General features: G+C 48.8%; 1 protein-coding gene across 2 annotated transcripts in view; it reads left to right on the top strand.

Moving 5' to 3' along the window:
* The window catches only part of LOC139564816 (inactive rhomboid protein 1-like), a 47,134-nt gene that overhangs the window by 11,911 nt on the left and 10,301 nt on the right, over nt 1-24,922 (top strand). The window contains exons 2-4 of one of the 2 annotated variants that reach the window (XM_071384659.1): nt 15,533-15,677; nt 16,288-16,427; nt 17,275-17,382. In XM_071384659.1, the coding sequence (XP_071240760.1) occupies nt 15,561-15,677; nt 16,288-16,427; nt 17,275-17,382 (365 nt within the window). In that variant the 5' untranslated portion in view covers nt 15,533-15,560. The remainder of the gene's footprint in view (nt 1-15,532; nt 15,678-16,287; nt 16,428-17,274; nt 17,383-24,922) is intronic. The other variant, XM_071384661.1, reaches the window with a different exon arrangement.

The raw sequence follows: 24,922 nt of genomic DNA, 5'->3' as shown, positions 1-24,922 counted from the left end.
AAATTAACCTTTCAGTATTTGCCTATGTTTTTAGGACATAATGGTGAAGCTAATTTTCTCTGGCGGTTTGTCAGACCTGGGTTCAAATAGTATTCAAAGACTAAACCTGAGTTTAGTAAACAAATACTGTTTGTTCTGATGGTGTGTCAGTTGATCCCTCACTCCAGCAGACAGACAGACAGACAGAGGGTGGGTGTTCCTGCCAGTCCCTCCCTGGCCAGTTTATCAGAAGGTTTGACCTCATTGGCTTTGATTGGAGATCAGAGGGCTGATTTGGACAGGCCAAATGCCCATTCTCCCCCCTGGCTAAATCCGTGTGTAGTCTGGCTAATTCCTTTGTCCCAGAGCAACAGGCCACACTTCATCTGCTCTCCTCAATAGAGACAACAGCTTAGATTTCACACTGCATGGAGATGCCAGATGGAGCTGACGGGACAGGACAGAGGGAGGAGGGAGGGGTGGCTGTTGTTCTCTACTGTGGTATTTGGAGGGGAGGAATGCCTCATAGCCGGTGTTGGGATGAAATTGATTAGTGTGTGTTGTTTCTGTGGCTGTGCGCGGTGGACGTTGTGGAGAAGCCTCCCAGACAGCAGTGTGTTTCCTGCTTTCCCATTTGGAGGTCTCTTCAGCTCCTTCTCTCCTCCCCACTTCCTCCCAGCACGTCTTAAATAAGCAGTCATCTGACCTCTCCATGCTGGTGGTCTTTCAGGGAGGATGTGAGGTCACACAGTTGATGGCGTCTCTTTGTGAAGTATTTTTACTCGTGTTGATTGGCCAGAGCGTGGAAATAAACCTAGGAGTGCCCACAGTGAGTAATACGGTGGTGGCAGCCCGTATCACCTCCAGAATACATCGTCTGAAGGACTCCATAACAAGATACGCTGTCTGTCCGATACAGCTGGAGTCTGTCCACATTTACACCCTCCTAACCATGATGGGGTTAACGAACTCCATGCACACAGAAAGTTATTAGCTAAACACAGAACTTGCTGACACCCCAGTTTTGATCGATAAAGGAATGAATCCTTCAGTCAGCCTGGTTTTCCCCTTCCTTCTCTCATGTTGAGGAGGAATTTTGGACCAGTCTCCACAACAATGACCCTCCTTCAGCCCCATGCACATCATCAGCCTGATGCCCAGCACACAATGCAGCCTTTTGTAGGCGGGAGCTATTCAGGCTGATATCATGCTGGAAACTATTTAGATGGGGATCACATGTTGTTTGGTCATGCTGCTGCTGAGTCCCCTCTTAGCTCACTTGGCTAACATGAAGGGCAGCTTCTGACTGCTTTCTACAGACAATAAGGCGCTTGTTTAGCTAGTTTGGGGATGCATCTGGGAGCCTCTCTACGGGGGATAGTAGTGGAAGTAAGACATTCTGCTTTGAGTTTGTTTTCCTTTGTTTTGTTAAAGCTGCCCTGTCTCTCAAGAGGATGTAAATCCATACAGGCACTTCTATGTCCAACGGTGAGAGGTCAAGAGGTCAAACACGCAAAAATTTGGTCGCTAAGTCAAATGCTAATGTTATTGATTGACTGATTATGGAGAGAGAGAGAGAGAGAGAGAGAGAGAGAGAGGGCTGTTTCAGATTTGCATGCTGTGGCTCACCCAGTGGTTTCCCTTGCCCTGTCAGGCCGGTTTCATAGCACTGTTTTGAATTTGTGAATAAGTAAACTGTCAGTGCAGAGAGCGGAGAGACAGTATTTTATTTATACACATGTAATTACTGTGATTTTTTATATAGTGTAAAAGTGTCATGTTCATCAATCATGAAATGTTGAGTAATGTTATTACTTGGATAACCCTTTTGGCATTTTGAGTAACAAGTTATGTTATTATCGTTATGTAGGCTAACATTTAGTTTGACAGAAGATGGTTTCAGCATTGTTCTACTGTAGACGTTATCTTGTTAAACCACTCAACCTCAGTTAAACCAACTCAGCTTAAAAGGTTCATGTTGATAAATGGTCATGGTTGAACTAGTCCAATCACACACCTCCTCTGTGTTTTCAACCTTTGACCCAGATCTCCTAGTTCTCGTTAAAATGAGGTCATGTCCTTGAGAGTGTCATGCTCATGTTATTATCTCCGTTCTTTACTCTGCTCTTTGTCCCCACAGCATTCCTACCCATCTCCAGGCTGTTAAATACTGGAAACTCATAGATATACCTATTACAAGGCTGCTACATGGAGTAGCTGTTGTCATGGTCACACCCTGTCTTTCAGGCTGCAGTGGTCTGGGGGGTGGATGTCAGAGGGGCCCTGGGTCTAGGTGGATCTCTACTCCCACTCTCTCCCCAGGTGACAGGCCTTTCTGTGTGGGCACACTGGGTTGTCTGCTGGGGGAGATAAGGAGAGTTTCCATGCGAAAAAGTACCGTCTGGGGCCCTGGCATGATAGCAGCAGTCTCAGGGACTTCAGGCTAGGATAAAACACCCTCTCTATTCCCACCACATCTCAGACTTGAGGAGGTTGTATGAGTGTGTGTGTGTGTGTGTGTGTGCGTGCCCTAAGAATCAGCTGATGTAATCACTGTCCATGCACAAGAAGACACAGTATTTGATTGTGTTAAATCAAATTGCATTTACTTGTCTTAGAATAGTATAAGGCATCTGGCCCATGAGGCAAGTTTGGAGTCGTCTGTCTTTATATGAGATGTGCAAACACTGGCATGTGTCCAGACAAGATACAGATTTACAGTGAGGCTGGTTTTTCCACCAGAGTAAAGATATGTACCAACCATCTCAAGTGCTGCTGTAGGTTAGGAGTGGAGCTTCAGTAAAATGGGCACATTAAAGAGTTGTGCTAAGAGGGGCACGCTAAAGAGTTGCGCTAAGAGGGGCACGTTAAAGAGTTGCGCTAAGAGGGGCACGTTAAAGAGTTGCGCTAAGAGGGGCACGCTAAAGCGTTGCGCTAAGGGAGGCACGCTAAAGAGTTGAGCTCAGAGGGGCACGCTAAAGCGTTGCGCTAAGAGGGGCACGATAAAGAGTTGCGCTAAGAGGGGCACGATAAAGAGTTGCGCTAAGAGGGGCACGATAAAGAGTTGCGCTAAGAGGGGCACGATAAAGAGTTGCGCTAAGAGGGGCACGATAAAGAGTTGCGCTAAGAGGGGCACGATAAAGAGTTGCGCTAAGAGGCGCACGCTAAAGAGTTGAGCTAAGAGGGGCACGTTAAAGAGTTGAGCTAAGAGGGGCACGATAAAGAGTTGCGCTAAGAGGGGCACGATAAAGAGTTGCGCTAAGAGGGGCACGATAAAGAGTTGCGCTAAGAGGGGCACGATAAAGAGTTGCGCTAAGAGGGGCACGATAAAGAGTTGCGCTAAGAGGGGCACGATAAAGAGTTGCGCTAAGAGGCGCACGCTAAAGAGTTGAGCAAAGAGGGGCACGTTAAAGAGTTGAGCTAAGAGGGGCACGCTAAAGAGTTGCGCTAAGAGGGGCACGTTAAAGAGTTGCGCTGAGGGGCACGTTAAAGAGTTGCGCTAAGAGGGGCACGCTAAAGCGTTGCGCTAAGGGAGGCACGCTAAAGAGTTGAGCTCAGAGGGGCTCACCAACGATTTGCGCTAAGAGGGGCACGATAAAGAGTTGCGCTAAGAGGGGCACGATAAAGAGTTGCGCTAAGAGGGGCACGATAAAGAGTTGCGCTAAGAGGGGCACGATAAAGAGTTGCGCTAAGAGGCGCACGCTAAAGAGTTGAGCTAAGAGGGGCACGCTAAAGAGTTGAGCAAAGAGGGGCACGCTAAAGAGTTGAGCAAAGAGGGGCACGCTAAAGAGTTGAGCTAAGAGGGGCACGCTAAAGAGTTGAGCTAAGAGGGGCACGCTAAGAGGGGCATGCTAAAGAGTTGAGCTAAGAGGGGCACGCTAAAGAGTTGAGCTAAGAGGAGCACGCTAAAGAGTTGAGCTAAGAGGGGCACGCTAAAGAGTTGAGCTAAGAGGGGCACGCTAAAGAGTTGAGCTAAGAGGAGCACGCTAAAGAGTTGAGCTAAGAGGGGCACGTTAAAGAGTTGCGCTAAGAGGGGCACGCTAAAGAGTTGCGCTAAGAGGGGCACGCTAAATAGTTGCGCTAAGAGGGGCACGCTAAAGCGTTGCGCTAAGGGAGGCACGCTAAAGAGTTGAGCTCAGAGGGGCTCACCAACGATTTGCGCTAAGAGGGGCTCACTAAAGAGTTGCGCTAAGAGGAGGCAAGCTAAAGAGTTGCGCTAAGAGGAGGCAAGCTAAAGAGTTGAGCTAAGAGGGGCACGCTAAAGAGTTGAGCTAAGAGGGGCACGCTAAAGAGTTGCACAGTAAAGAGTTGCACAGTAAAGAGTTGCACAGTAAAGAGTTGCACAGTAAAGAGTTGCGCTAAGAGGAGGCAAGCTAAAGAGTTGAGCTAAGAGGGGCACGCTAAAGAGTTGAGCTAAGAGGGGCACGCTAAAGAGTTGCACAGTAAAGAGTTGCACAGTAAAGAGTTGCACAGTAAAGAGTTGCACAGTAAAGAGTTGCGCTAAGAGGGGCACGCTAAAGAGTTGAGCTAAGAGGGGCAAGTTAAAGAGTTGAGCTAAGAGGGGCACGCTAAAGAGTTGAGCTAAGAGGGGCAAGTTAAAGAGTTGTGCTAAGAGGGGCAAGTTAAAGAGTTGAGCTAAGAGGGGCAAGCTAAAGAGTTGAGCTAAGAAGGGCACGCTAAAGAGTTGAGCTAAGAAGGGCACGCTAAAGAGTTGCACAGTAAAGAGTTGCACAGTAAAGAGTTGCACAGTAAAGAGTTGCGCTAAGAGGAGGCAAGCTAAAGAGTTGAGCTAAGAGGGGCACGCTAAAGAGTTGTGCTAAGAGGGGCAAGTTAAAGAGTTGAGCTAAGAGGGGCACGCTAAAGAGTTGAGCTAAGAGGGGCACGATAAAGAGTTGCGCTAAGAGGGGCACGATAAAGAGTTGCACTAAGAGGGGCATGCTAAAGAGTTGCGCTAAGAGGAGCACGCTAAAGAGTTGCGCTAAGAGGGGCATGCTAAAGAGTTGCGCTAAGAGGGGCACGATAAAGAGTTGCGCTAAGAGGGGCATGCTAAAGAGTTGCGCTAAGAGGGGCACGATAAAGAGTTGCGCTAAGAGGGGCATGCTAAAGAGTTGAGCTAAGAGGGGCACGATAAAGAGTTGCGCTAAGAGGGGCATGCTAAAGAGTTGAGCTAAGAGGGGCACGATAAAGAGTTGCGCTAAGAGGAGCACGCTAAAGAGTTGCGCTAAGAGGGGCATGCTAAAGAGTTGCGCTAAGAGGGGCACGATAAAGAGTTGCGCTAAGAGGGGCATGCTAAAGAGTTGAGCTAAGAGGGGCACGATAAAGAGTTGCGCTAAGAGGAGCACGCTAAAGAGTTGCGCTAAGAGGGGCATGCTAAAGAGTTGCGCTAAGAGGGGCACGATAAAGAGTTGCGCTAAGAGGGGCATGCTAAAGAGTTGAGCTAAGAGGGGCACGATAAAGAGTTGCGCTAAGAGGGGCATGCTAAAGAGTTGCGCTAAGAGGGGCATGCTAAAGAGTTTTGAGAAAAGAGACAGTAAGTGTACTACTGTAGTCACAGAGTGCTATGGGCCAAGTGGTTCTCTCTCTCTCTGTCTCTCTCTCTCTCTCTGTCGCTCTGTGTGTGTGTGTGTGTGTGTGTGTGTGTGCGAGCCATGCCAGCTCCAATGGGAAATACACAATGAATTATTCACAAGTGTAGAATGGCTTAATAATTTATCTGTTGAATTATCCACCCTTGCAATAATATTTCACCCCCTAAAGAAAAGTGGAAAAACCGTTTTGCCTGGGCAGAACTTACTCAACTTCAAGTGAACTGATTCAGTAGACGTGGCAATTTAGGGCTAATTCCTCTCCCTGATATAAAACACATCTCACCCTTTTTTTCATGTTGATTTCCAGAGGAAGATATATGCACTGTTTTCTCAATGTATTCATTGGGATGTTGCCTGCTCAACTTTGCTTCATTTTAGAGTTCCCACACTGGCAATTAAATATGCTGTATATGAGGCAGGAGGGTGTTATGAGAGTGATGAACTGCATAACACTGTCACTGTACAGTACAGTGCACATCGTGCTGTGAAGTCACTAGTGAGATGTTAAAAGGATGCGGCCATCATTTTTCCAGTTACAGTAGTAGCATTTGCCGTTATATCATCCTACAGTACTTTCTACTGCCTTGATATCTAGCATGTCTGTCATTATGTAAGCTTGTCTATAGTCTATCTCCAGCAGGACGTTGGCCATTGAAGTTCTATAAATAGACTGTATGCACACAGAACAGCGTCAGAGACCTACTTATCCTCTCATACATAGTACCTCTGGCACTAGATCTTAGCATACAGTCAATACTGTTTGGACAGCAGTAGCAGAGGTTTTTCCCATGCACCGTATGTGGCACGTTCACACTCACTTTGGATTGAAAGCCACTCACTTCCAAGTGTTGACTTTGCACTATAAAATCTCCCGTGGTGTGTGTGTGTGTGTGTGCGTGTGTGCGTGCGTGCGTGTGTTTTCCCGGACGGTAGGGCGAGCCGGCCCTGGTGTCTGAGTGAGCAAACATGGGGAATGGAATGAGGTTCCACCAGACAGGCCTATCATGCCAGTTCTCCCCTCTGGCCCTTCCCCAGCCATGACACTGGATCCCTGGGTCAGCTGCAGAGGGTATTCCTGTTGTGTTTGTGTTTTAATGTCAGACGGGGATGTTTCGGGGTGACAGCCTGTCACATGTCACTGTGTCAGTTTGCCTCAGGCTAGACACACACTGAATCTTAATGGTGCGGAGCGGGCCGGACACAGGGCGGCTCCTTGGCCTCCGCTACCCAGGCCTGGTCTGCAGCTATGTGGAGTATTTCCTTCCATGTAAGAGGAGCATACCGCCAGGCCATACGCCCAGACTGAGGAGAGGAACTGGAGCTAGACCCTCCTTCCTTTCCCCCTTAAAAAACCCTGGTGAAAATCCCCTTGTCATCCCAGCGCCGTGTGCATGGAAACCACGTGGTTTAGAGTCACACTGCTCTGTTAGTCATCAGGGAGAAGGTGTGAAGGAGGGAAAGAGGGAAAGAGAAACAGAGAGTTGCGTTTACACCCGTGGTTATATCACAGAGGCAACTCTAGTCTGCGTCCAAACTCTGCTTCCACAATCAGCGTGGTCACCTGGTCTTGCTGTCTCTCCTCCAACATGAACGTTGTGTTGATATTCTTAGTCCTTTAATCTGCGTCTGTTTCAGAAATCCATAGGCTCCCAAACTAAGACACTGCAGCTTCTGTCAGCTTCTTAATTGGTCTCGCTTGACAGTGGTGTGTGCGTGTGCATGCGTGTGTGTGTGTGTGTGCTATTTAAAGATAAAAAGCAGCACCATGCTGTAATAAATGCCCAGATGGGCGTCAGATGGATCAGGTGTTACACAACACCGAGGCCGTTGTTATTAAGTGCAGTTGATTGACGGTCTCTAGATCTCCCATCTAGGTCCACTGCCAGATCAGATGTGTGTTCCAATTGCTTAGCGCGTTCCTTGTCCATCCAAACACACTTGAAGGATGAGGTCTTGTTGGGCTCCTTGGCAGTAATGACTTTGTGGGAGTGTTGTTGCCTACGGTGCATGCAGATTGCAGCATAGTAGGCCTATAGAGTCATATGAGGAGTGAGGTCAGTGTTTGGGTAAGAGAGTGAGCTGCTCAATGGCATATTTTCCTCCCATTGTTTCCTTTATGTCAGGCTTTGCATTGCTTTCGACATGTAGTGAGGCAGGCTGACTGCAGCCATGATGGATAGGTGGCATTGTTGTTAGTGTCAACTCCAGCATGGTGATGGTCAACATTACCAAGAAGAATCTCTGTTTTTATCCAGGTTTAGGGTATTTATGGTGCATATTCTGTTAGGTGAAAAGGGACATGATATGCGGTACTAAAGCGAAGTCATTGTCTTATAGTTTTCCATAGTGTATCACTCATCCAGAGAAAAGAGGGAAAAATACAATTATACACAAAGACATTTAGAGAAAACCAAAATAAAGGGATTGAGGTTCAGCAACAGAGGACGAGAGAAAGATAAAGATATATTCGGGAGAAATGCTGGGTAGAGAGAGAGAGGAAGCGAGAGAGAATGAGAGAGCGAGGAAGCAGAGCCTTGGGTCAGGATGTTCAGTTTCTCAGGAAGGAAGTGTCCAGCCTTCTCAGTACCCAGATTAATGAGATCATCCATCATGGCGCCTGCCTTGGCCTGCACGCCAGCATGTCTCTCTCTTTCTCTTCCTCTTCCCCCTACGCCCATCCTGCCTCCCTCTGCCCAGCCCGCCTCATCTACCCAGCCTGCCTCCCTCTACCCAGCCCGCCTCATCTACCCAGCCTGCCTCCCTCTGCCCAGCCCGCCTCATCTACCCAGCCTGCCTCCCTCTGCCCAGCCTGCCTCATCTACCCAGCATGCCTCCCTCTGCCCAGCCTGCCTCATCTACCCAGGCTGCCTCCCTCTGCCCAGCCTGCCTCATCTACCCAGCCTGCCTCATCTACCCAGCCTGCCTCCCTCTGCCCAGCCTGCCTCATCTACCCAGCCTGCCTCATCTACCCAGCCTGCCTCATCTACCCAGCCTGCCTCATCTACCCAGCCTGCCTCCCTCTGCCCAGCCTGCCTCATCTACCCAGCCTGCCTCCCTCTGCCCAGCCTGCCTCATCTACCCAGCCTGCCTCCCTCTGCCCAGCCTGCCTCATCTACCCAGCCTGCCTCATCTACCCAGCCTGCCTCCCTCTGCCCAGCTTGCCTCATCTACCCAGCCTGCCTTCCTCTACCCAGCCACCATCATCTACCCAGCCTGCCTCCCTCTACCCAGCCTGCCTCCCTCTACCCAGCCACCCTCATCTGCCCAGCCTGCCTCATCTACCCAGCCTGCCTCATCTACCCAGCCTGCCTCATCTACCCAGCCTGCCTCATCTACCCAGCCTGCCTCCCTCTACCCAGCCACCCTCATCTACCCAGCCTGCCTCATCTACCCAGCCTGCCTCCCTCTGCCCAGCTTGCCTCATCTACCCAGCCTGCCTCCCTCTACCCAGCCACCCTCATCTACCCAGCCTGCCTCCTTAGCCTCAGCTCTGCCACGCAGCCAGCTGCATTGTCTGGAGCTCTGTCACTTACAATAAGACGGAGCATTTTCCTGTGACTGTCCGCACACAGGGCCTACTGAAATGACACCCCACTTTTTGGCCAAAAGTAGTGCACTGTATGGGGAATAGGGTGCAATTTGGGACACAGACGTCCTGTCCTGTACATGGAGCAGGGAGTGAGCAGCAGAGCACACCGAAGCAGCATGGAGGAAATCCCTCGCCCAGCCCAGACACTGGCTGACCAGACTGGTTAGACTTGATGTGCTTTCTCCAGCAATGCTGCTCACTTTCAGAATCAGAATCACCTTTGTTCACCAGGTACATTTACACATACTCAGAATTGTACATGGTGATATGGTGCTACTAGTGATAGACAACATTTAGAGACAGAATACAGGCAACTGAGTTGATACGAAGTTTACCTGCATTATATACAACTAGGTAGAGTGAGTATAGCGCTATAAGAGAATGAGCAGATGTATAAATATACAGTGGGTATACGGTTGATATACAGTGGGTATACGGTTAATAAACAGTGGGTATACGGTTGATATACAGTGGGTATACGGTTGATATACAGTGGGTATACGGTTGATATACAGTGGGTATACGGTTGATATACAGTGGGTATACGGTTGATATACAGTGGATATACACATTTACATTATCAGTATGAATATATCTAAATGCAGAGAGATGGACAGAGTGCAATGCAGTTATTTTAGTGCAGTTACTTTATGTGCAGTTCAGAGATGGCTTGATGCGGTGTGCAGCATAGAGTGTCCTTTAGTGTCCACAGTCCTTTAGTCTCTATGTGCCAGATGGCTGGTTGGTGAGGGCCACAGTCCTTTAGTCTCTATGCGCCAGATGGCTGGTTGGTGAGGGCCACAGTCCTTTAGTCTCTATGCGCCAGATGGCTGGTTGGTGAGGGCCACAGTCCAGGGTAATAAACTTTGTGGCGGGAGGTTTTGATCAAGAGTGACCTGAACCGCCTGCCAGAGGTGCATTTTTGGAGTAGGGGGTGACCGGGGTGGGAGGAGTCGGCGATGATCTTTCCTGCACGCTTCCTTGTCCTGGAGGGCAGGTGACAGCCTATGAACCGCTATGCAGAAAGGACAATGCTTTGCAGTTTGCCCTTACAGTGGGCAGACCCAGACGGTGATGGAGGAGGTGAGGATGGACTCAAGGATTGATGTGTAAAACCGGATCAGGATTGCCTGGGCAATTTTTTTAAAATTCAGCTGCCGCAGGTAGTATGTCCACTGTTGTGTCTTCTTGGTGACCGCTGTGATGTTGTCTGAGGTTGTGGGAGATGATGTTCCCCAGGAATTTGAATGATTCAGCCCTGCTAACAGCTGAGCCAGCGATCTCGAGGGGGAGAGATGGTGGGGGGCTGTTCAACTGAAGATCATATGGAATGTTGCTATGGAATGTTCCAGTGACAGCGTATTATGAATTCAGGTTATGTCCCTGGATGGAGGTCTTGGGAAACATACTGTACAAGACCCATTTCAGAAATGTATAATGTATCACTTCTATTTCCAAATCTGGGCTGGCATTAGATGAGAGAGGCTGCTGACAAATGCATTCCTGCACACATGGATAATGAAATGGATGGATCATGTTGTCATTTTCTATCGATTAGATCTTATGTCGAGGGGTGTTTAGTATCAGGAAGTTAGGGCGACCAGTTTGAGCAGATGAAATGAAGATTTTTCAGTGGAACATTTGTTTCTGCTCAGCAGGCATCAAAAAAGGGCTACATTTAGAATGTGGATAACGTCAAACAGGATGTGTCAATTAAGGAAACGTTGTGAGATCGCAGCAGGAGAACTAGGTCCTGTTGAAAAGTGAACAATGAGAATTAACCCCTGCCCTCGCCCACCAAAGCCCTTTCAGACAGGCAGCTGAAAGAGGCAGTGAAGGAAGGCACATCTACAAAGCTCCTTGCAGCCCCCAGCCCTCCTCACCACTGTTTGTCTTCAAGCTTTACCTGTTACAGCTGGGCCCTCCATTGTCAATACTCACTGCCTCTCTATGCATGACTGGCACCCATTTACCAAGTCATTATATTAATAGATGGCCTAAAAACCTCATCCAGGGTGTGTGTGTGTGTGTGTGTGTGTGTGTGTGTGTGTGTGTGTGTGTGTGTGTGTGTGTGTGTGTGTGTGTGTGTGTGTGTGTGTGTGTGTGTGTGTGTGTGTGTGTGTGTGTGTGTGTGTGTGTGTGTGTGTGTGTGTGTGTGTGTGTGTGTGCGTGCATGCGGCACATACACCAACAATAGACCTACATGGCTGCCAGGGAGGTAAATCACTGTGGTTGAGCCTGGCTGTCAGTTTGATAACCTGGAAGCCTCATGTCCTACCCTGCACCTGGAGAGACCAGGGTCAGTCCTCTGGGCTTAGTCTGCCTGCCAGTCTTCCCCGCTAATGGAGAGCAACAGCAACACCAGAATGTAAAAACACAGTCAATCGAGTTTGTTGTAAATGCATCTCATGGTTGAGTAGGAAGCGTTCGTTTCTCACATGCATTAGCCTGGAGTTGAAGCGTCAGCAGGAAGCTAATCTTGCAGTGTGCATGTTGCAAGGATGGGAGTGGGTGTTTTCATTCTTCAGATGTGGATCTGGAAGTTAAAACAAATCTCTTTAAAGGGCCCACACATTAAATCTCGTTAACCTCATGTCGTGGGAATTAAGGGTAGGGGTGCTGATGGTGCTGCAGCAACCCCTGACAAATCTGAATTTAAAAATGTATCAATAAAACATAAATCCATCTGCAACGCCAGCGCGGGCAAAAAGATTTGTCCAGCCCCACCCCCAAACTACTTCCCGCGGCTATGGTTAACTTTAAGAATGCTGAGTGCAGACAGACAGACAGACAGACAGACAGACAGACAGACAGACAGACAGACAGACAGACAGACAGACAGACAGACAGACAGACAGACAGACAGACAGACAGACAGACAGACAGACAGACAGACAGACAGACAGACAGACAGACAGACAGACTAATTAATTAATAATATTAAGCAGTAATAAGCATTAATGTGATAGTATCAAATAAATAAATGGTTGAGCCACTTGCCTTCAATCCTTTTGGAACTTGAATGTGAATTGAAACTATAAGGAGTCAGGAGTCAGGGAAAATGATAATCCTGTGTCCTTGGATGGGGTCCAAAATGTAGAATTCAATCAACATCATTTCTCCTCAAGGACATCTCCATTTCTCAAGGACTTCCTCCCTATAAAGTCCAGTCAGTGTGCCTCTCAGACTGGGATGGATGACCCTGAATACTAGCTAGGCTCTTGGCCTTCATGCAGGCCTAATGTACTGTACTCATTCATTATCCTGGTGAGAGGAGATGACTGCCATGTTAAAGACTGCCACGTGGTAGATCACTGCCATAACCACAGCCTGTGTCCACGCTGGGTGTCCTGGAGCCTGCAGACCTAGCATCCGGCTTGCGGCTGCCATCCTCCCATCCTCCTCCCCAGACACAAGCCTCAGAACTCTGCCAAGTCAGCTGCCATGTTGACTTTGGACTGGACTGAAGGACAAGAGAGAAGGAGACAGGCTTCCGAAGCACACAACTGTCTGTTTGTAGGTCTGCCTGTCTGTAGGTCTGTCAGTCTGTCTGTAAGTAGGTCTGTCGAAGGTTTCAGATTTTCATAGGTCTCAGTGTGCCAGACGCGTCACCCACCTGGCCTCTCTCAGAGTTACACTCAGAGTGTGTACACAGGGTAGTAAGGATGAGAGGAAAGCCAGGCAGCAGGCAGGAGGATTTAAGTGGGTTGGCCGTAGGAAAACCGTGGGGAGAATCGGAGGCGACAAAGACCCCTGTGTTAGCTACAAACCCAGGAGATAGTGGAGCGTAGATTCAGCAGTAGACAGAGGCTGAGTCCCAGTTCAAACACACTACAGTCACGGCTCCAGGGCCTGGAATCAAATGAGACTGAGTGTGGAAGACAATTAGGCTCCCATCCCTCGATACAATCTGCAGAACCAGGGCATATACCTCTGCTGTGTTGGATCACTAAGTACTAAGATCCCTAGAGTTTGTAGTTAAAAGCAAATTATGGGAGCTGTAGCTTCAGGGCTGTCTGGGCTATAGAAGAGAGGGTTTGTGTGTGTGGTTCTGGCAGCAATGTTGTAGTGGGTGTTTTGTACAAGTGCAAAGGCTGAAGACAGACAGGCTGAAGTTTCCCTCCTCCAGGTGTTGGTTGCTAGCTGGTCAAACAGAGCTTCACCTGGTCCATGACTCACCCCAGTAGGAGACCAGGGGAGGCTGTCGCTACGCCTTATACCCCCGGTCAGAAAACCTACAGTCATGACCTGTACCGTCACTAGAAGTCTGAGCTCATATGGAGCTGAGTGACCGTGCTTCGAAATGTGTCATCTTGTGATATTTTCTCTGCTCATCTTCCTCTGCACAGAAGAACCTGGTTCCAAGTCAGTGAGGGCAGTCTCCCCCTCTTGTCTCCCTCACACCTCCCTCCCTCACACCCTAGGCTGGCCTGCTTTGTTCCCATCTGGCTCAGCTAACAGCTAATCCTGGCCAGTCATCACAGTCCAGAGCTCCTGACCAGACATAAAGGCTGGGGAGGTCGGACAGCATTCCACCACAGAGCCCCCTCTCCACTCTGTGCAGTGGGGCAGAATGTCTCAGCATGGCGTCCATGGGTGAAGTGACCGACCTCTTGTTGGCTCTGTCTTCACAGTAGCTAGCTATTTACCACAAGCTTATGGACTTGTTCAGTACGCGCTCTCTGTGTCCGACCTGGGTTCAAATAGTATGTGTTTTCTTTCAAATAATTGCTGCATTATATTGAGCCTACACGGAGTGCCATATTGGCAGGGTTTGCACTTTTGGTACTATTCCCTTGGTTCCATTGCACCAGGCAAGCTCAATCAAACTCAGTTAAGGTATTTACATAAAGCAAATACTACTTGAACCCAGTTGTGTGTTGTAGACCATTTTCACACATGATTGGACACGTCAGGATGGGACTGACTGCATGTGTGTCCTGCTGTGAACCGATGGCTCGTGAACACCAGCCGTCAATGATGACTTGGCTGACTGGGACCAGGCTGCTGTTACTAGCAGTGTGGTTGACCTCACCTTCACGCCTCTCCTCTCTATCCGTGGACAGCGCCTCCGGCCTGGGGTTTCACTCCTGCCTCCCTCCACTGCCCTCCTTTGTCAGCCTCGCTGGCTCTGTGGCAGGATTTATGTTTCATATGAACGCTCCCATCATCACTTGGGCTAAAACAGGAGCCTGTAGTGTGTTAAAATGCAACGCAAAGCAGATGTGCTTGACATTGCCATGGACTTTCCAAGGACCTAAAGCTCTGTAACCGTAGAAGAGAATGCGTGACCCTGTATGACTGCTGCCAGCCCGCTCATAGCCCTCTGATGCTGCTGAAGTGAAAGCACAAGACCACGTTAGGGCCCCCATCCCTCTTCTTGTGGGGCATTTGAGCAAAATGAGAGTCTGTGAAAGACAAATATCATGTGACAAGTGAGGAGAGTGTTTTTCCTCACATTCACAGGGTTTAATAACAGCTTCTCTGGTGAGGAACTACCCAATGGTGCATGCTTCAGTGTTTTTCTTGGTGGAAATAGTCTTCATTTACGCATTCATGTATCTCACCGCGGGAATGATTGTTTCAGTCTTCCTATGATGCCCCCGAGGAGAATGTCGCAGAGCACTTTAAGAGTGCCACCCTGGTGTTTGAAGGACACTGTATTATTTTACCATAATTGGCAGTGAGGAAAATAACAGGATATTACAAACAGAGAGATAAGTGAGACTGTGCGAGAACCCAAGCTGAAGTGAAGGATTGTTGATAACGATGCTCTAGGGAAGAGGAGATTTCTCTGACGGAGGCCGGCGAGGTTCATTGCACCACCTGTGGTCTCGAGGCTGCGTCATGGGAAAAGACCTAGCAATTTAGGCTCTCCCACAAATGCCTGGCGGGGGATAGGCCTAGAATAGAGCAATATATAACAACAAGGTGGGATTAAGTTCAATTTCATCTCTGGCATTTCGGGATTAGTCCTTAGATCATAAACTTCCCCACTCCCGCTGCACAAATATTTATTGCTTTGTTAAATGGTTCCGTGTGCTTCTTTCTGGGTAAGAGTAAACAGCTGTGGTCTGGTAATCTCTCCATTTGGCGCTCTGCTTTTCTAGCTGGTTTTACGATAGCAGTACAGACCCTGTCACATGGGGTGACTCAAGGCTCATCAGCACCATCTTGTGTAATGACTCTGCAACACAAGCTATGAAAATCAAAGTTTCAAATCAAGTCATTATCGGGATGCTCTCAGGCTTTCATTTACAAATTGTTGATTAGTCTTTTAACTGAAACTCCTGAGGGACAAAGAGGATGTGATTACACTTGTAGGATGGATATGTATCAGTCTCATCTTTCCCTTCGTCTCTCTCTCTCCCTGTAGGTGGGAGGCGTGTGGTGGGGTTGGGAGCATGGCTGAACCACGCCATGAGAGCACCAGCAGCCTGCAGAGGAAGAAGCCTCCATGGCTCAGACTGGACATTCCCACTGCTCAGGTGTCCCTGGATGAGCCACCCACCTTCGTCCAGGTACAGCACACACTCTCTCTCCTTCTCTCTCTCTCCCCCTGTCTCTATCGCTCTCTTTATCCCTATTGTTCACTCTTTCTTTTGCTCTCTCTTTCACTCTCTCTTTCTCTCTCTCTCTCTCTCTCTCTCTCTCTCTCTCTCTCTCTCTCTCTCTCTCTCTCTCTCTCTCTCTCTCTCTCTCTCTCTCTCTCTCTCTCTCTCTCACTCACTCACTCTCTCTCTCACTCACTCACTCACTCACTCACTCACTCACTCACTCACTCACTCACTCACTCACTCACTCACTCACTCACTCACTCACTCACTCACTCACTCACTCACTCACTCACTCACTCACTCATTCACTCACTCACTCACTCACTCACTCACTCATTCACTCACTCATTCAATCACTCTCTTCATTTCTCTCTCTCTGCTTGCCTTTCCTTGTATCCCACACTTCTTCTCTGGATCTCTGTCTTCATTCTTCTCCCTGCTTTCTCATTGTCTCTCCCACAGTGTTGTGTTGTGGTCTGTTGTAACTGTATGTGAATCTCTGCATGCAATATGGCTCTCATTGTGTGTACTTCATCTCTGTCTCTTTCCATGCCCCCCCCCCCCCCCACTGCAGCCGGTGAAGCGCCAGGGTTTCCTCCGCAGTATCAGCATGCCAGTGGAGCCCTCCCACCTCCGGTCCCCGCCTCGCGACCTCTTTGACCCCCGCCGGCCGCCCCTGCTACGCCAGTCCTCCATCACACAGACCATCAAGAGGTAAGGGGAACATACCAACGCTCTGGAGCTACTGAAGGACACCTTGATTGGTTAGATCATGGTTGTGACACGGAATCGTACGACCTCCATGGGATTTGGTTATCTTTGGTGTTGAGCAGTGGGCCCACTGAAAATATTTGATTATGAACTTGTCATGATGGTGTGAAATAAGCAATGTTTTAGTCATGGATGGCATGTTTTTGACCAGTTTGTGTTACTGTAGGCTACTTGTGTGATGCCAGTAACAAGGCATGAGACCATACTGTCCGTTTCTCTGCCTGATTGCCCCCACCCACTTCAGTTTGGTGGTTTGATTGCATATTGATGTTTACCAGACACCTGTATTTGTTTGACAGGACAGACTGGTATTTGTAGGTGTTTGTTTGTGGTGTGTTTTATCAGTGCCTGTCTGGGTCTGCAGATGGGCTCATATTACAGTGTATAAAAGTTGAAATAACTGTGGCTGTGATTGTGTGCATTGATTCTTCAACAGTCTGAATGAATGAGTTGGGAAACCCTCCGCATGCCTGGTTCTTTGTCTGGTCAGTGTGTATGATTCTAATGCATGTTCAAACTTTATTTCCCTTCACAATTTCAATGCTTGAAAAGCTTTACTCCATTTTGCAGTATTTCTGTCTTTATCGCTTTTCTAGATGCTGTTTCTTGCTCACCACCTCTTCTTCTCTCCTTCTCTTTCCTTCTCTTTCTTGCCCTGCCCTGCCCTCCTCCACCTCTCACCTTCCTACCCTCTCCCCCTGCCCCCTGCCCTGTCCTCTTCCACCTTCCACCTTCCACCCTCCTCCTCTCACCTTCCTACCCTCTCCCCCTGCCCCCTGCCCATCTCCAGCAGCAGGAGGGTGCACTTTGAGCGGATTAACACAGTGCCTGTTAAGGGTCAGCGGGCATCTCGCCGCGGCCCCAGGAAGCATCACTCTCTCTCCAGAACCCTGCTCAGGTACTGCAGGCCAGAGGTCAGGGGTCAGAGGTCAGACTGGGCCTACAGTACACTGGCCAATGAGGACAGCACTTCCTGTCTGATTACAGTAACATACAGTGTGCAACCACGGGGAGCCAGAACATCTTGTGATGGATAACATACTGACACAGGTTTAGCTAAGTGTTTAACCCACCAGTGTTTGTGTCCTAGGTTGTGTGGGTGGTGGCTCAGATCTAGGGAGTACAAAGAGTCTGAAGTGCAGAACAGAGAGAATTATCAAGAGAGTGCCGTAAGATAGAATACTGCATCAGGCATAAAGACACAGCTTGAATGAACTCTCTTCATGGGTGCTGTTGTTTTCTCTCTGTGCTATGACTGGTGTTATATGACTCACCTCATTGACACATCTGACTCACACTGAATTGGTCATAATAAAGGGGCCAAACACAGGGACCTGCCATTTTCCTGGAATACACAACAACCACCGCATTCCATTGTGGTCAGACCAAAGACTAAGCAGCAATAATGTCGCCTCAGACTTTATGAATCTCTGTGTGAGTTAGGGACCATAGAATACATGTCCACTGATTTGATGTTACAGTCAGTAAAAGACCATAATTGCGTTTGACTGAGTCTTAAAATAACCTGAGCTGCTCTTTAAACTAAGCCATTCTGGTTAGTTTGTGTATAGCGGCAGGGTTGGGTTAGCGTGGCCTTCTGCAGCACCTGATTAGATTAGACTGGCAGAGGCAGAGAACATTGTATTGTGATCCTTATTGAATGTACAGATTATATGATTCAATAGAAAACAACAGCTCATGGAAAAAAAGAGGCAGAGAGAGAGAGAGAGAGAGAGAGGAGCAGAGAGAGAGAGGGGCAGAGGGAGAGAGAGGGGCAGAGAGAGAGAGAGGGGCAGAGAGAGAGAGGGGCAGAGGGAGAGAGCTTGATATTGAGAAAGGCAGCCTTGGCTCTTAAGAGAAGACAGACTATGTGCACACTGCCCACAAAATGAGGTGGAAACTGAGCTGAACTTCCTAACCTCCTGCCAAATGTATGACCATATTAGAGACACACATTTCCTTCAGATTACACAGACCCACAAAAAAATTGAAAACAAATCTAATTTGATAAGCATATGTTTCCCATGCCACTAAAAAGAGAGAGAGAGAGACCGAGGTAGAGCGAGGCAGAGGTAGAGCGAGGCAGAGGTAGAGCGAGGCAGAGGTAGAGCAAGGTAGAGTGCGAGAGAGGGAGGCAGAGGAAAAGAGCGAGAGAGGGGGGCAGAGGTAGAGAGCGAGAGAGGGGGCAGAGGAAGAGAGCGAGAGAGGGGGGTAGAGAGAGAGAGCGAGAGAGGGGGACAGGGGTAGAGCGCGAGAGAGGGGGACAGAGGTAGAGAGCGAGAGAGGGGGCAGAGGTAGAGAGCGTGAGAGGGGCAGAGGTAGAGAGCGTGAGAGGGGCAGAGGTAGAGAGCGTGAGAGGGGCAGAGGTAGAGAGCGAGAGAGGGGCAGAGGTAGAGAGCGTGAGAGGGGCAGAGGTAGAGAGGGGCAGAGGGGCAGAGGTAGAGAGCGAGAGAGGGGCAGAGGTAGAGAGAGAGGCGTAGAGGTAGAGAGAGAGAGGGGCAGAGGTAGAGAGAGAGGGAGAGGTAGAGAGAGAGAGGGAGAGGTAGAGAGAGAGGCGTAGAGGTAGAGAGAGAGGGAGAGGTAGAGAGAGAGAGGCAGAGGTAGAGAGAGAGGCGTAGAGGTAGAGAGAGAGGGAGAGGTAGAGAGAGAGAGGTAGAGGTAGAGAGAGAGAGGGGCAGAGGTAGAGAGAGAGAGGGAGAGGTAGAGAGAGAGAGGGGCAGAGGTAGAGAGAGAGGGAGAGGTAGAGAGAGAGGGAGAGGTAGAGAGAGAGGCGTAGAGGTAGAGAGAGAGAGGGGCAGAGGTAGAGAGAGAGGGAGAGGTAGAGAGAGAGGCGTAGAGGTAGAGAGAGAGGCGTAGAGGTAGAGAGAGAGGGAGAGGTAGAGAGAGAGAGGGAGAGGTAGAGAGAGAGGCGTAGAGGTAGAGAGAGAGGGAGAGGTAGAGAGAGAGAGGCAGAGGTAGAGAGAGAGGCGTAGAGGTAGAGAGAGAGGGAGAGGTAGAGAGAGAGAGGCAGAGGTAGAGAGAGAGAGGGGCAGAGGTAGAGAGAGAGAGGGAGAGGTAGAGAGAGAGAGGGGCAGAGGTAGAGAGAGAGGGAGAGGTAGAGAGAGAGGGAGAGGTAGAGAGAGAGGCGTAGAGGTAGAGAGAGAGAGGGGCAGAGGTAGAGAGAGAGGGAGAGGTAGAGAGAGAGGCGTAGAGGTAGAGAGAGAGGCGTAGAGGTAGAGAGAGAGGGAGAGGTAGAGAGAGAGAGGGAGAGGTAGAGAGAGAGGCGTAGAGGTAGAGAGAGAGGGAGAGGTAGAGAGAGAGAGGCAGAGGTAGAGAGAGAGGCGTAGAGGTAGAGAGAGAGGGAGAGGTAGAGAGAGAGAGGCAGAGGTAGAGAGAGAGAGGGGCAGAGGTAGAGAGAGAGAGGGAGAGGTAGAGAGAGAGAGGGGCAGAGGTAGAGAGAGAGGGAGAGGTAGAGAGAGAGGGAGAGGTAGAGAGAGAGGCGTAGAGGTAGAGAGAGAGAGGGGCAGAGGTAGAGAGAGAGGGAGAGGTAGAGAGAGAGGGAGAGGTAGAGAGAGAGGCGTAGAGGTAGAGAGAGAGAGGGGCAGAGGTAGAGAGAGAGGGAGAGGTAGAGAGAGAGGGAGAGGTAGAGAGAGAGGGAGAGGTAGAGAGAGAGGGAGAGGTAGAGAGAGAGGGAGAGGTAGAGAGAGAGAGAGAGAGAGAGAGAGAGAGAGAGAGAGAGAGAGGGAGAGGTAGAGAGAGAGGGAGAGGTAGAGAGAGAGGGAGAGGTAGAGAGAGAGAGGGAGAGGTAGAGAGAGAGAGGGAGAGGTAGAGAGAGAGAGGCGTAGAGGTAGAGAGAGAGAGGGAGAGGTAGAGAGAGAGAGGGAGAGGTAGAGAGAGAGAGGCGTAGAGGTAGAGAGAGAGGGGGAGAGGTAGAGAGAGAGAGGGAGAGGTAGAGAGAGAGAGGCGTAGAGGTAGAGAGAGAGGGAGAGGTAGAGAGAGAGAGAGAGGCGTAGAGGTAGAGAGAGGGAGAGGTAGAGAGAGAGGCGTAGAGGTAGAGAGAGAGGGAGAGGTAGAGAGAGAGAGGCATAGAGGTAGAGAGAGGGAGAGGTAGAGAGAGAGGCGTAGAGGTAGAGAGAGGGAGAGGTAGAGAGAGAGGCGTAGAGGTAGAGAGAGAGAGGGAGAGGTAGAGAGAGAGGCGTAGAGGTAGAGAGAGAGAGGGAGAGGTAGAGAGAGAGAGAGAGGTAGAGAGAGAGGCGTAGAGGTAGAGAGAGAGAGGGAGAGGTAGAGAGAGAGAGAGAGGTAGAGAGAGAGGGAGAGGTAGAGAGGCGCTCCAGATGTTCCATCAGGCAGAGGTTTATTTATAGCCTCCGAGGTCACGGATGCCAGGCTGACACACTCTGATGACACGCCACAACCTGGAGGACAGGGCAGCTGGTCTGGAATGCCAGAAAATCAATCATGTCACTAACAGACTGATAGAGATAGTACATCCACAACCCAGAGGAACACAGGACACAGTATTTCAAATGATCTGTCCATATTACCCAGAATAATCCTTTACATGCAACAGGTACAGTAGGTGTTTAGTGGGCTATAATAACGGTTGCTAGGAAGTAGGGCTTGGCATTGCCAGGGACCTCATGATACGATATTATCATGATTCTCACGATTATGTATGTATTTCAATTTGATACTGTGATTTTGTTGTGTTTCGATGTTGCGAACATATTGCTCACCATATGTTTTCTGCAGAGGGACAAGAGAGAGCCATGAGAAAACGAGTTCAGTGGACAGTTGTGATAGTTACTAATCGGAATATAATTTTTGACGATATATCGTATCAACTATCGCAATATTATTTTACACCAAAGTTCCAAGTATTTTTCCTTCCTAGCTTGTTCTCCATCTTCTTTTTAAATAGGGAGACTTTTTGTTTTCAGCACATTTATTTCCATGACTGACCCAAACTCGTTTTCTCATGGCTCTCTCTTGTCCCTCCGCAGAAGACATATGGTGAGCAATATGTTTGGAACATCGAAACACAATAAAATAAAATAAACTCCATATTTGGTTTGATGTTACTTAAAGGAGATTTGGCCATTTAAAAAAGCAATGCTTCCATTGATTGTTAGCTTGTCAAATCAAATGAAATTGTGTTAGTCACATGCGACAAATACAACAGGTGTAGACCTTACTGTGAAATGCTTACTTATGAGCCCTTAACCAACAATTCAGTTTAAAAAAAAATACGATAAGAAATCAAAGTAACAAGTAATTAAAGTGCAGCAGTAAAATAACAATAGCGAGACTATATATACAGGGGGTACCGGTACAGAGTCAATGTGCGGGGACACCAGTTAGTTGAGGTAATATGTACATGTAGGTAGAGTTATTAAAGTGACTATGCATAGATAATAGACAGGGAGTAGCAGCAGCGTAAAAGAGGAGGGGGGGGGGGGCAATGCAAATAGTCTGGGTAGCCATTTGATTAGATGTTCAGGAGTCTTATGGCTTGGGGGTAGAAGCTGTTTAGAAGCCTCTTGCACCTAGACTTGGCACTCCGGTACCGCTTGCCGTGCGGTAGCAGAGAGAACAGTCTATGACTAGGGTAGCTGGAGTCTTTGACAATTTTTAGAGCCTTCCTCTGACACCCCCTGGTATAGAGGTCCCGGATGGCAGGAAGCTTGTCCTTAGTGATGTACTGGGCCGTACGCACCATCCTCTGTAGTGCCTTGCGGTCGGAGGCCGAGCAGTTGCCAAACCAGGCAGTGGTGCAACCAGTCAGGATACTCTCGATGGTGCAGCTGTAGAACCTTTTGAGGATCTGAGGACCCATGACAAATCTTTTTAGTTTCCTAGGTTTCCTAGTTTCCTTAGGTTTTGTCGTGCCCTCTTCACGACTGTCTTGGTGTGTTTGGACCATTCTAGTTTGTTGGTGATGTGGACACCAAGGAACTTGAAGCTCTCGACCTGCTCCATTACAGCCCCGTCAATGAGAATGGGGGTGTGCTTGGTCCTTTTTTTCCTGTAGTCCACAATCATCTCCTTTGTTTTGATCACGTTGAGGGAGAGGTTGTTGTCCTGGCACCACGCGGTCAGGTCTCTGACCTCCTCCCTATAGGCTGTCTCGTTGTGGTCGTTGATCAGGCCTACCACTGTTGTGTCATCGGCAAACTTAATGATGGTGTTGGAGTCGTGCCTGGCCGTGCAGTCATGAGTGAACAGGGAGTACAGGAGGGGACTGAGCACGCACCCCTGAGGGGCCCCTGTGTTGAGGATCAGCGTGGCGGATGTGTTGTTACCTACCCTTACCACCTGGGGGTGGCCAGTCAGGAAGTCCAGGATCCAGTTGCAGAGGGAAGTGTTTAGTCCCAGGGTCCTTAGCTTATTGATGTGCTTTGAGGGTACTATGGTGTTGAAGGCTGAGCTGTAGACAATGAATAGCATTCTCACATCAGTGTTCCTTTTGTCCAGGTGGGAAAGGGCAGTGTGGAGAGCAATAGAGATTCCATCATCTGTGGATCTGATAGAGTGTATGCAAATTGGAGTGGGTCTAGGGTTTCTGGGATAATAGTGTTGATGTGAGTCATGACCAGCCTTTCAAGGTACTCCATGGCTACAGACGTGAGTGCTACGGGTCGGTAGTCATTTAGGCAGATTACCTTTGTGTTCTTGGGCACAGGGACCATGGTGGTCTACTTGAAACATGTTGGTATTACAGACTCGGACAGGGAGAGGTTGAATATATCAGTGAAGACACTTGCCAGTTGGTCAGTGCATGCTCGCAGTACACTTCCTGGTAATCCCTCTGACCTTGTGAATGTTGACCTGTTTAAAGGTCTTACTCACATCGGCTGCGGAGTGCGTGGTCACACAGTCTTCCGGAACAGCTGGTGCTCTCATGCATGTTTCAGTGTTACTTGCCTCGAAGCGATCGGCTGTGCTTCCCTTTGTAGTCTGTAATGGTTTGCAATCTCTGCCACATCCGTCAGGGCCGATGTAGTACGATTCAATCTTAGTCCTGTATTGAAGCTTTGCCTGTTTGATGGTTCGTCGGAGGGCATAGCAGGATTTCTTATAAGCTTCCGGGTTAGAGTTCCACTCCTTGAAAATGGCAGCTCAAGCCTTTTGCTCAGTGCAGATGTTTCCTGTAATCCATGGCTTCTGGTTGGGGTATGTACGTACAGTCACTGTGGTGACGACGTCATCGATGCACTTATTGATGAAGCCAATGACTGATGTGGTGTACTCCTCAATGCCATCGGAGGAATCCCGGAACATACTCCATGTGCTAGCAAAACAGTCCTGTAGCTTGGCATCTGCTTCATCACTTTTTTATTGATCGAGTCACTGGTGCTTCCTGCTTTAATTTTTGCTTGTAAGCAGGAATCAGGAGGATAGAATTATAGTCAGATTTGCCAAATGGAGGGTGAGGGAGAGCTTTGTATGCGTCTCTGTGTGTGGCTAAAGGCGGTCCAGACTTTTTTCCCTCTGGTTGCACATTTAACATGCTGATAGAAATTTGGTAAGACGGATTTAAGTTTCCCTGCATTAAAGTCCCCGGCCACTAGGAGAGCCGCTTCTGGGTGAGCGTTTTCCTGTTTGCTTATGGCGGTGTACAGCTCATTGAGTGCGGTCTTAGTGCCAGCATCAGTCTGTGGTGGTATGTAGACAGCTACGAAAAATACAGATGAAAACTCTCTAGGTAGATAGTGTGGTCTACAGCTTATCATGAGATACTCTACCTCAGGCAAGCAAAACCTTGAGACTTCCTTAGATATCGTGCACCAGCTATTATTTACAAAAATACATAGTCTGCCGCCCCTTGTCTTACCAGACGCCGCTGTTCTATCCTGCCGATAAAGCGTATAGTCCGTAGTGGCTAAAGTTAGCTGAAGTTTGTAGTAGATGTTTAAAGAGAACTGAACTGTAGATTAGTTTCTCCTGGCCCATAGACTAGGAACAAGGAACCATGTTATTTTAACTTGTAAAATAGTAAATAGTGAACTACTCCTTTAACGGGGTCAAGTTGTAAGAGAATAGTCCATTCCAAAAATCTCTTTATTCTAAAGTTAGTCATCTGGAGGAAATTGACAGATTTTCTTTAGCGGATTCCAGCAACAGAATGCCTCCAGCATGCTTTGAGAGTGGAGAAAGTTCAGTCTTTTACATTGATTCAAATGTTTGACTTTATTACCGTGCTGTAATGCTGCGAAGGCAGGCAAAGTAATACAATATACACCAGACCCATGAGAGAGACGGTGTGTGTGTGGGTGGGTGGGTGTGGGCGTGTGTGTGGGTGTGTGTGTGCCTGGACTGGAACATGTCCGGGCTTATTCCCTCTCTCGCTGATGGTCTATTACTAGTGCAGTCAAGAACAATTAGTCATTTTTTCCTTTCCTGGGAAGTGTGGGGTTATCAGTCCATTGCATGTTTGCCCACCCAGTCTTCCAAACAGG

This window comes from Salvelinus alpinus, chromosome 36 (genome assembly GCF_045679555.1).
Source record: "Salvelinus alpinus chromosome 36, SLU_Salpinus.1, whole genome shotgun sequence".
Lineage (NCBI taxonomy): Eukaryota > Metazoa > Chordata > Actinopteri > Salmoniformes > Salmonidae > Salvelinus > Salvelinus alpinus.
The sequence above is the reverse complement of the archived record's forward strand: the minus strand, read 5'-3'. Positions and strand labels throughout refer to the sequence as shown.